This window comes from Giraffa tippelskirchi, chromosome 2, assembly GCF_054371585.1.
Source record: "Giraffa tippelskirchi isolate mGirTip1 chromosome 2, T2T-mGirTip1v1.2.pri, whole genome shotgun sequence".
Classification (NCBI taxonomy): domain Eukaryota; kingdom Metazoa; phylum Chordata; class Mammalia; order Artiodactyla; family Giraffidae; genus Giraffa; species Giraffa tippelskirchi.
In genome coordinates this window covers 63,521,789-63,534,291 of record NC_137276.1, presented here as the reverse complement: position 1 = coordinate 63,534,291, position 12,503 = coordinate 63,521,789, and the positions used below count along the sequence as shown (strand labels likewise).

The window sequence follows — 12,503 nt, the reverse complement described above, 5'->3', positions numbered from 1 at the left end:
GAATACTAAAAATCAGCACACACTCAATGTCTTGGTTTTAAATTACTGAACATACAAACTTTATCAATTCCTTTATAATTTTACATACAAACATTGGTATTCTAAAGAAAGACATTTGGAAAAATAGTTTCTTTTTCCTTCATGCTAAAATTGCTTAAGTTAGTCCCTATAATCACAGGCTTTCACAGTAACAAGCTAGCAGCTTATCCACAACTATTAAGAACTAGAGAAAAGGTTGTTTTGACCTCAAAGGCTGTGAAACAAACTAAAGTTAAAAATTTTTAAATACTAAACTCTTCTTATATTAATATTGTCCTAATGGACTGAACAGAGAAGCCAGGAGATGGGTTTTTTTATAGGCTACAAGAATTCTTACCTGGAAGATCACCCTTTGAGATGGTATCAGTATCCAAATTGTAGGTGTCCTGGAGACGCAACAGAGCTTTGGCTGCCCCAACCTGATCTTCATCATTAGGGAAGTACTGTCTCTGAATGGTTAGGTTAGAGATAAAACCTTAAAAGAGAGGAGTGAAAAAAGATTTAGACACAAGTTTGAAATGTACAATGCTGGGAACATAGTTGATAATGTAATATATCTGGACGGTGATGACATTTCATACCTAGACTTCTCATGGTGATCATTTTGAAATACACAGAAATATAGGATCAATATGTTGTATAACAAGAACTAACATAGTGTTGTAGGGCAATTATATTTCAAAAACAAACTCATACAAAAAGAGATCAGGTGTGTGGTTATCAGAGGCAGGCGGTAGGGGTATAGGGGATTTGGAGGAAGGCAGCCAAAAGGCACAGTTTCAGGTATAACATAAATAAGTATGGAGGATGTAATGTACAACACAATAAATTAACATTGCTCCATAAAAGAGACTACATCCTAAGAGTTCTCATTACAAGGAAAAACATTTTTTTGTATTTCTTAAATTTTGTAACTACATGGGATGATGAACGTTCACTAAACTAACTGTGATAATCATTCCATAATGTGTGTAAGTCAAATCATTGTACTGTACACTTTAAACTTCTACAGTATCATATGTCAATTATATCTCAATAAAGTTGGAAGAAAAGACTCTAGAACCTCACAGACTTTTAATTTCCATCATAAGTCTTATAAAGATTTCTTTAAAATCTATATCATTATAATTTTCCACTATATCATGTGTAACAAAAAAAAATTAAATACACTGAATGAGACTTGATATATACCTCTAACTTGTTAAATCTTCCCAAACCATTTTTAATGTTGCTTATGTAATCTGAGGTCACTGCATAAATTGTATCTATATGAATAGGTAAAGATCAACTAATAATTGAGTTTTTAGTTACACAGTACAGCCTCTGCTAAGCTTGCAGCTTGAAAAGTAAACAGATTTAAAGACTTGAAAACCACATTCACTGGCAACAAATTATATTTTCAGATAAAATGTATGCTCTTAAAGTTCTGTTTTCTTCTGCCATGTGCCACATATCACATAAATGTGTAAATATATAAAGTTTGGTGGAATTCTTTAAGGAGAAGGAAGAAATAATTACATATTTCAGAGTATTGCATAAGCTCACTTATTAAAATATACTTACATCTATTTAATTATCGAATATAGTGTTCATCAAGGTTTGTTCTATATAAATCCTAACATTAATTTTAAAATGTTTTACATAAAATATAGCAAAAATCAAATTCAGAAACTAATTACAGATAACTATGTAACTCCTAGGGCTTCCCTGATGGCTCAGCAGGTTAAGAATTTGCCTTCAAAGAAGGAGACACAGGAGATTTGATCCCTGATCAGCAAGATCCCCTGGAGGAGGAAAATTGCAACTTCCTCCAGTATTTTTGCCTAAAAAACATTCCATGGAACTACATGATGATCTTTTACTTTTATTCACTTTGTTTCACTTTTTCTATTTTATATTCAGTGCTCCCATTTCACTTAGTTTATGTTTTCCAATTTCCCCATCTCTTTTTTTTATGTTTTCAAGCCTTTATCAAGCACAGTAGCAAAGTTTTTGTATACATATATAATATATACACTCTAGAAAACTTATCAAATTTTGCCTAACTAAAAAATGTATGACATTTTGATTATACTTTTTTACTATGAATAAAATGCTAAATTTCTAATTAAAAAATACAGATATACAACAAGCGACAAAGGTTTACTGTATAACACAAGGAACTATAGTCAATATCTTGTAAAAATCTATAATGGAAAATAATTTCAAAAATAATATATGCATGTATATAACTGAATCACCTTGCTGTGTACCTGAAACATTGTAAGTCAACTATACTTCAATAAAATATATGTATTAAGGAAAAAAATCCCATGAACAGAGGAGCCTGGCAGACTACAGTCCAAAGGGTTGTAAAGAGTTGGACACAACTGGGCAACTAACCACAAGTACGCACATAAAACTCCGAAGGAAAATGGATACTAAATACTCCCTTAATAAATCAATACAACAAAAACAAAAAGTGATTTAAAATTTGAATAATATATGTGTCATCATTTGCAGATCAAAGTTAGGTATGAAACTTCCCTCCGTTCTCATTTACTTATAATCAACTATGCACATACTCTGATCATCAAAAGGCCAGGTATTTTTATGTTAATTGAAATGTATAAATAAACAACTAGCTGAAGAGGTCTACGTTCATATTAAGCATATTCTTTAGTTTTAATTCACAAAATCCACACAGAATTTTTACAAGCAAGTTTTACAGAGAACTGTAATGTTTTTTATGCCTCAAAAAAAATCTAGAAGTTGCTTAAAATCCTCTCCAATAAGAGAAAATGTATATCTACTATGGCATTATGGGGTGCTACCACAGATTAAAATACCAAAGTCTTAAGGCTTATCTTATTTTAAAAACACTTAGGTCATACAGGTCATTACTTAAGGGTTTATTTTTTTTAATAATAAATGTGTGTATATGTATATATATATATACAAACACATATATATATGAATATATATGACCTTAAAAATAGTGTCATGGTGTTATATAAGAGAGCAAACGATCACAGGTATTTCCTTCTCACGTCAAAATATTTATACTTGCTTGCCTTAATTTTTCTTAGCGAGGTTTTCCTCTCCTATGCATAACAGTTTAGTTTACTGCTCACAAACACTTGAAAGCACCCTTGGAGTATTTCACCTACACACCTGGCTCAGTTCTTTTTTTTTCTTTTTTTGCCATCTTCAATCATTCAACAAATAAATACTAAGTACTAAGCATAATAATACCTTTACTTCCTTAAACTTCAGACTTAGTTTTCTGTATATATTACTTAAATGTCTAAAACATCTCATTACTCCAACTACAATTTTATTGTTTCATTGAGAAGGACACTCATTATTACTGTTTGTAGTCTCAGTTTTTAAATTTATAGTTTATGTTAAGCAAAACAATCCTAAGCTTCAAAGTACTAGGTAAAACACAGCTAATGTTTTCCCTTATCAGTACCACTCCCAGTACATTAACAATTGATTAGAAGATAAAAAACTATCCATAAATTTTTAATCCTAAAATGCAAATGATTACCCTCAGAAATGAAGCTATATTTCGGGCTGCAGGTGAGTCGGGGTGGAAAAAAAAAACAAAACAAAAAAGAAATGAAGCTATATGCCAATAATTGATTTACTTTAGTATATTTCAAAAGGACCAGTGTTAAGCAAATGAATAATAGAAATTACTTTTTTAAGAATAAAATTTTAGTTTTCTTTGTTTTCAGTTCTTACTCATTTTTTTTTTAAATCAAGAATTCAGGATCTAGGCTAAATTAACTCTAGTCAAATCAAACACATTTCAGCAATAATTTGATTATAAGACTGAACACCTGATGTTCTGTGAACTGAATTTACCACTTCTTTTGGCATTTCTACATGTTGTAGCAAAAATGCTTTTTTTTTTTTGGCTCCTTAGTTTTACCATCTGACTTACCATCTGACATATCCTTTAGGACCAGATTCTCCAACTCACTCCACTCAGTGTTCAGACGTTTCATTAATTTGAATGCATTTACAGGGTGTCCAACAAATCCTTCTGGATCTTTTGTCGCTGTGCTGGTTAACCGATCTAATTTCTCTGCCCATCTAAAATGTAAGACATAAATGGAATATACATAAAGTATATACACACTTAATGAGGAAGAACATAATTTAGTAAAGCACTCAAGAAAGATTAGAGGTTTTTGAGTTAAAACTATACCTAAAATTTTTTTTAAGCAAAATTATAAAGATTTTTTAAAAAGCAAGATTCTCTTGCAGATAAAATCTAATTTGGAAAAATTAAAAGACTTCTTTAGTTTTTTCTTTCTCCCAAATGGTTACAGTAAATGTAACATATCTTAGTAAAAGTTGATTGGACCCCTCTAGTAAGAATCTAAAAATTTATTTCCCTGCAAGTACAAATAATTGATTATTACAAAGTACAAATCAGCCCAATCCAAATTCAGTTACATATTCATTTAAATCACACTTATAGAAAAATTTTGTACTCAGAAACTATATTTTAAAACAGAAAAACTGGGTCTTCCCTGATAGTCCAGTGGTTAAGAATCTGCTTGCCAACACAGGGGACACAGGTTTGATCCCCACACCAGGAAGATCCTACATGTTGAGTGGCAACTAGGCCCATGCACAACTACCGAAGCCCATGCACCTAGAGGCCAGGTATGCAACAAGAGAAGCCACTGCAACAAGAAGCCCATGCACTGCAACTAGAGACAGTCTTAGCGAAGCCATGAAGACCCTGCACAGCCAAAAATAAATAAATAAATAAATCTTAAAAAAAAAAAAAAACCTGACTACTTAACTACCCATTAAACAAAGGCTAGGAACTCTCAGGTCAGGATTAACTATGAACCTGAGTCAATTAAAGATAAATCAGCATTTGAAGAAAAACCGTATCAATTAAATAATACTATACTTACCACTGTAATCTCTAGAATGCAACCATAAAACTAAGGATAAATAGCAGTGGAAAACTGCTTGATTAGGGAGGATAGAAGATATTAGATAGAAGATAGATATTAGATAGACGATATTCCAACCCCAAAGAAAGGCGATGCCAAAGAATGCTCGAACTACCGCACAATTACACTCATCTCACACGCTAGTAAAGTAATGCTCAAAATTCTCCAAGCCAGGCTTCAGCAATACATGAACCGTGAACTTCCAGATGTTCAAGCTGGTTTTAGAAAAGGCAGAGGAACCAGAGATCAAATTGCCAACATCTGCTGGATCATCGAAAAAGGAAGAGTGTTCCAGAAAACATCTATTTCTGCTTCATTGACTATGCCAAAGCCTTTGACTGTGTGGATCACAATGAACTGTGGAAAATTCTGAAAGAGATGGGAATACCAGACCATCTGACCTGTCTCTTGAGAAACCTGTATGCAGGGCAGGAAGCAACAGTTAGAACTGGACATGGAACAACAGACTGGTTCCAAATAGGAAAAGGAGTACGTCAAGGCTATATATTGTCACCCTGCTTATTTAACTTATATGCAGAGTACATCATGAGAAACGCTGGGCTGGAAGAAACACAAGCTGGAATCAAGATTGCTGGGAGAAATATCAATAACCTCAGATATGCAGATGACACCACCCTTGTGGCAGAAAGCAAAGAAGAACTAAAGAGCCTCTTGATGAAAGTGAAAGAGGAGAGTGAAAAAGTTGGCTTAGAGCTCAACATTGAGAAAACTAAGATCATGGCATCTGGTCCCATCAATTCATGGCAAATAGATGGGGAAACAGTGGAAACAGTGTCAGACTTTATATTTTTGGGCTCCAAAATCACTGCAGATGGTGATTGCAGCCATGAAATTAAAAGACACTTACTCCTTGGAAGGAAAGTTATGACCAACCTAGATAGCATATTTAAAAGCAGAGACATTACTTTGCCAACAAAGGTCCGTCTAGTCAAGGCTATGGTTTTTCCAGTAGTCATATATGGATGTGAGAGTTGGATGGTGAAGAAAGCTGAGCGCCGAAGAATTGATGCTTTTGAACTGTGGTATTGGAGAAGACTCTTGAGAGTCCCTTGGACTGCAAGAAGATCCAACCAGTCCATCCTAAAGGAGATCAGTCCTGGGTGTTCATTGGAAGGACTGATGTTGAAGCTGAAACTCCCAATACTTTGGCCACCTCATGCAAAGAGTTGACTCATTGGAGAAGACCCTAATGCTGGGAAGGACTGGGGGCAGGAGGAGAAGGGGACGACAGAGGATGAGATGGCTGGATGGCATCACCGACTCAATGAACATGGGTTTGGGTAGACTCCGGGAGTTGGTGATGGACAGGGAGGCCTGGCATGCTGCGATTCATGGGGTCGCAAAAAGTCAGACACAACTGAGCGACTGAACTGAACTGGACTGAAGATGTTAGCAACTATTAAAAAAAAAAAAACAACTGTCAGTTAATTACCTGTATCTATTTACATTCTTATCTCAAACCATATTCTTCCACATGAAGTCTTTAATTGGGCCTAACTTTTGTTTTCTGTGGTCCTATTTTAGCCCTTATCTGGCCTTTTAAGACTAACAAAGGGCTTTCATTTTCACTTAAAGAATGTTTTAGCCAGGAAGTAAACACCCAGGTGGAGTCAGTCATAATAAGTAAAACACTTGGCTTACTTTTTTATTTGTTCTAATTTGTCCTCTTCTGCCTTTATATAGTCTTTCAGGGAAGTCACCAGATCTTTTTCAGTATGAATCAAATCAGTCATCTGACCTAGAAAGAGGAAAAGAGAAGGAAGTTATCAAATACCCATACTGTCAAAACAAGTTTTCTAGAATAATTTAAGAATGATTGAGAATGCTTCATTTAATGAAAGGATTTAACTGGCATGAACCAGATATGCTGGAGAGAGCATCATTTTTTTTTTTCTCTTTTTAAAACCAAACAGATAAAAATTAAGCCCCAAACTTTTCTAGGCATGTGGTCCAATTCTAATTTTCAAGCTACTTAATTCTGCAAGCTTGGACCATATTGACAAATTGTCTGTTCATCTAAGAATTTATTTTTTAATTTCAAAACATTACTTTCCAAGGATCAACATTTCTTCTTCCCTATCTCCCCCCTCATCTTTTTTGGGTTTTGAGACTACTGAGAATTAAATTCTTATTCAATTTGACAAAGACCACACCAACAAAAAGTATACTTCACAACTGAAATTCAAATATCCATATTTAGTTATTCCTAATGGGATGAGAGAAAAAAGTTGCACAATTGTGTCTCTTTGCGACCACATGGACTGTAGCCCACCAGGCTTCTCTGTCCATGGGATTCTCCAGGCAAGAACACTGGAGTGGGTAGCCATTCCCTTCTCCAGGGGATCTTCCTGACTCAGGGATCAAACCCAGGTCTACATTTCAGGCAGATTCTTTACTGTCTGAGCCGCTGCTGCTGCTGCTGCTAAGTTGCTTCAGTCGTGTCTGACTCTTAGCAATCCCATGGACTGTAGCCCACCCGGCTCCTTCATCCATGGGTTTTTTCAGGCAAGAGAATTGGAGTGGGTTGCCATTGTCTTCTCTGGTCTGAACCACTAGGGAAGCCCCAATAGGATGAGAAAACTCATCATTTTACATCCCAAAATTAAGTGTCATAAATATACCTGCTTGTGTTTTATTTAGCTCCACAATCACATAAGCGTAAAACTGGTCAACAGGATGTAGGAAAACACCTCTTTTAAAACACATAAAGTATGCATATAGGAAAATATAAAAGACTAAGTATATATACATTAAGTGATTTGCCAGGTAGACTCTACCAGAGAATTTTCTTTTGTATGCTTTACTAAGTTTTGGCAATCAGAAAAACTTAAATATTTAAATATGAAGAAAAAAAATGACTTTAAAAGAAAGATTTTTAGAGGGGTAGGGACTGAAGTAATGTTTCAGTCCCTGAGAATACAATGTATTTGTTTTTACCAATTTCAAAATTTGAAAAAAAGGAAAATTTTAAACACTAAAACAGTAACAACAAAATAATTAAGACTTACCAATAGAAGTAAAAAAGCCTGGATGGGCCAAAGACTGGGGAAGTAGAATCCCTACAACTAAAATATACCAGATCATCTTCAAAGGTTTAATTTTACAGGCTCACACACCTATAAGAGAAATATGGCCATTATTTAAGAAAAGGAAGGATAGGAAAAGTTCCTAACCTGTTTTTCCTATGAATAAAATGTAAGTCAGACTTTAAGATTGCCCATAGAACACTGTTAATTCTAGTAAACTGATTTAATAACTTAGTAATAGCTACTATCTTATTTTTCATAGAAGAGTACTCACTTGATATTTCATGTTAAAAGAAAAATATACATGTTTGCTGTCACCATGATAATATACGCTTAAAAATGCTGTTTGTTTTCTCTTTAGTTACTACTACAGTTAGATCAACTGGATAGTAGTATACTTTTTCATTAAGTTTACTTTGTGATCTAGATCTAAGTCATGAATTTCCCATTAAAATATACTATTTTATTACAGTAACTTAATTTAAGTACTACCAAAATACATTCTAAAATGTTAGAATATATTTAAAGGGACCAAATGTTTCAGAGCTTTCTGATTAATCCCCTTAATTCCTAACTTGGTCCATCGTTTCCCTACAATGGCTTTAAATTTTAAAATAAGTTCAATTAAAAGTTGTAGGTTTGGAGGTGATGAATATGTTCCAAAATATAAGAACACTGTGAAACTACTCAAAATCAACCAATCATGAACATTAAATAGGTGAACAGTGTGGTATTTAAGCTAGCAAGTTGTCGATTTAGGCTAGTAATCTCTCTCAAAGGACCCAATGTCGAGTTTTTTCTCTTATCTACTGTGTTCTACGTAAAAAATCCTTAGCCCAGTACATAGCTGTAGCATTCAAAAAAAAAAAAAAAAAAAAAACTGGCAGCAAAGCCCTTCTGTCTTTCTTTCTTTTCTGGAATGGATTCTTCATGGCAGATGCAGATTTTCAACTAACCAGCAGATTTTACCCTGCTTTCCCAAAGGCCCTGTTAGCACTCTTCTCTCCACATAAACATGGACTTTTAAGTTCTTCATTACCTTACAGAAAAACAAGTTACCCCGCAATACTGTTTACCCCAATAACAGACACCCATTGCTTATTCTCACTTGTCACCCTATTCCTCTTTGTGCAGGCACCTCTGATTCTCCCCAAGAGACTTCACCGAAAGCAACAGGTTCAAGTCCACATTAGAAAACTCCCTATCACACACACACCATTTTCCACATTAGAAAACTCCCAATCTCTCTCTCTCTCTCTCACACACACACACCACACACACACACACACACACCATTTTCCGCCTAACTTGAATCAATAAAAATAGATCACCACAGAAACTGACATGCTGGAAGTCCTCCTAAGTTTCCTCCTCCAGAACCACACAGTAGTGAAATACACTGTTCTCTTGGCTGCCTTACAGTAACTCCTTGGGAAGGCTTCTAGAATGTAGCAGATGCAGACACTTCCTCTCCTGGGCTCTTGCCAAAGCACAAGGTTTTTTCAAAATCCTGGGCTGTCTCAACAGTCTAGAATTTTCTCACTGTTGCAACAGCTTTCTGCCATAATTTCTTCATAAATGAATGTTATTTCCGGCAAATACAAATGCTTTTGCTGTACCAAGAGAAGGCTAACCAGAAATGTTGTCTAAACATTAACTCTGATGAGAAAGTTTAGATCTGTCAGATAAGAAGTTATCATTTTTTTCACTGCTAAAATGTATTTTGTCACTAAAGTTTCTGTCATCTTTCATTGTCCTTAAACCTCACAATGAATCAAGAAACACTGGCCTACAGAAATTACCAAAAAAGCTTGAAAATTTCTTTATTCTAGATGAAATAAAGAGTCATGACCAACAAAAAACAAAACAACAAAAGTTACTGGACCTCTGAAAAGAGAATTTTTAAACTTAAGACAATCTATCAAAAGCCAGATGGAATTAAAATACACAAAATAATTTAGGTTTATATATTTTTTTTAATAAAAACTAAACTATAAACTAGGAAACTAAAGAAAACAGAGCTCATTTAAGGAACTCCTACAAATCAATAAAAAAAACCCAAGACATCAGCAGATAGGTGGGCTGAAAGTGAAAGTCACTCAGTAGCGTCCAACTCTTTGCGACCCCATTGACTGTAGACCACCAGGCTCCTCTGTCCATGGAATTCTCCAGGCCAGAATACTGGAGTGGGTAGCTGTTCCCTTACCCAGAGGATCTTCCCAACCCAGGGATTGAACTCAGGTCTCCTGCATTGCAGTCAGATTCTTTACCATCTGAGCCACCAGGGAAGTGTCTGACTCTTTGTGAGCCTGTGGACTGTAGCCCACCAGGCTTCTCTGTCCATGGAGATTCTCCAGGCAAGAATACTGGAGTAGGTCCCATGCCTTCCTACAGGGGCTCTTCCCAACCTAGAGATTGAACCCAGGTCTCCCGCATTGCAGGCGGATTCTTTACCATCTGAGCCACCAGGGAAGCCCATAGATTCAATGTTGCTGCTGCTGCTGCTGCTAAGTCGCTTCAGTCGTGTCCGACTCTGTGCGACCCCATAGACGGCAGCCCACCAGGCTCCGCCGTCCCTGGGATTCTCCAGGCAAGAACACTGGAGTGGGTTGCCATTTCCTTCTCCAGTGCATGAAAGGGAAAAGTGAAAGTGAAGTCGCTCAGTCGTGTCCGACTCTTAGCGACCCCATGGACTGTAGCCTACCAGGCTCCTCCGTCCATGGGATTTTCCAGGCAAGAGTACTGGAGTGGGGTGCCATTGCCTTCTCCTAGATTCAATGTAATCCCTATCAAACTATCAATGCCATTTTTCACATAACTATAAGTGGGTTAAGAACCCAGAAAGCCACAAAAGAGGAATTACAGTTAACTAAACACACCAAAACAAAAACTCACTCATCAGTAATCAGGGACACAAGAAGTTGAAATAAGATAGCTAGTTTTTGCCTATCAAACGAACATTAAACAAATTTAACAACTAAATTTAAAGTACCTAATGATAGTACTATATGTCAAGAAACTTAAAATGAACATATTCCTTACTTGTAAATTCAAATGAAAAACAAGATTTAAAACATAATTGTTTCTTTATTTACTATGTCTCACTTCCATTTATTACCACCTTTGTTCAATTAGCAGTGTGCAAAGCAATCATTATGTACAACTAAGAGTAAAGCATCCCCAAAGACGTTAGGGTTTTATCAAAAACAGTAAGATATAAATGCCTTCTGTTCTAAATTCTCAAACAAGCTTGAAATAGAATTTAAATGGGTTAAAGAGGATGCAATCTTCTTCAAAAGAAAGGTAAATCTCAGATCTCAGAGAAGACACAATGAAAGAAAGACTGAAAAGAAGAGAAGGGAGAAAGGGAGGAAGGAGGAAAGGAAAGAAAGACAAAGAAGAGTCAGATACAAAGACAAATTTATACAGGAATAAAATTTATTACTGAAACAGTATGGATAAGTTACTCATAATATTTTGGTTCTTGGTTGGATGGCAGCTTCATGAGTGTTTATTAATCTATAAATAATCTGTATATATATTACATATAATGTTTGAAATGCATGAATATTTTTAAATTAAAAAATTTTTTTTAATTTTAAATATTTTTAAAACTATAAAGAAACAACAACCTGGGAAACCTATTCTCTGGTAGACCTGGACAAAAATAAAATGCAAAGTGTACTATTTATCTAAAACTTTCCTACAGTCCTTCTTCTAGGAAAGTCCAGTCCCACATACTCACAGATCAACCAAACCTGGGAACAGATCTTAAAACAGTTCTACTACATTGTAAATATGACTCTGAGTTATCAGGATTCACTGAATTGTATATTTAGGTTATTCAATGGATTACTAGAACAGGGCATCTGGCAAATAATTCTATTAGCCTTTTGGTCTAACATTTTTCTTCCAAGAAAAAAAATGCAACATTAACAAGTCTGTCTTTCCCAAACAAATCACTCAAAAATTAGGCAGACTAAAGAATGCTTGATATTCTAATATAAACTTTCTCTGACACGAAAAACTTTTCACAGGGCTCCTTCTAACAGTCCACATCTTCCACAACTTGTTCCAAACCTTCTTTTAGAGGGTTCCAACTTTAAGATTATTTTTCCTCATACAAATTCCATACTCAACTGTTGGTTTTCGTGACATCTGTGTTAGACTTTAATCTTTCTGACAGTTTTTAAGGTCAGCACAAAAGATCAACACACATTCAAGCTGCTAATTCAGGCCACTGCAGTGTGGTATATACATCTAGACAGAATGTCTCTTGCATATAAGCAGGATGGATTTTCCAAGACAACTAAGAGTGATTGCTAATAGAACCAGTTATTTTTCTGTTCTTCCCTGTAACCGCTCTGCCAATTGCCATTTGCTTTAACTTAACTCTAAGAACCCAGTCATACTTCTGCTCCCAAAGAGAGTGAGCTGCATCTCTGGTACATAC

The 12,503-nt window shown here is 35.2% G+C and overlaps 1 protein-coding gene across 24 annotated transcripts in view; it reads right to left on the bottom strand.

Moving 5' to 3' along the window:
• The window catches only part of P4HA1 (prolyl 4-hydroxylase subunit alpha 1), a 94,936-nt gene that overhangs the window by 68,118 nt on the left and 14,315 nt on the right, over positions 1-12,503 (bottom strand). For 13 of the 24 annotated variants that reach the window (XM_081566114.1, XM_081566174.1, XM_081566088.1 and 10 more), the window contains 4 exons: positions 8,033-8,140; positions 6,666-6,762; positions 3,971-4,122; positions 377-514 (listed from right to left, as the gene is read on the bottom strand). In XM_081566114.1, the coding sequence (XP_081422240.1) occupies positions 377-514; positions 3,971-4,122; positions 6,666-6,762; positions 8,033-8,108 (463 nt within the window). In that variant the 5' untranslated portion in view covers positions 8,109-8,140. Of the gene's footprint in view, positions 1-364; positions 515-3,970; positions 4,123-6,656; positions 6,763-8,032; positions 8,141-9,394; positions 9,475-12,503 lie in introns of those variants that run through there. The other 11 variants (XM_081566217.1, XM_081566206.1, XM_081566195.1 and 8 more) reach the window with 6 other exon arrangements.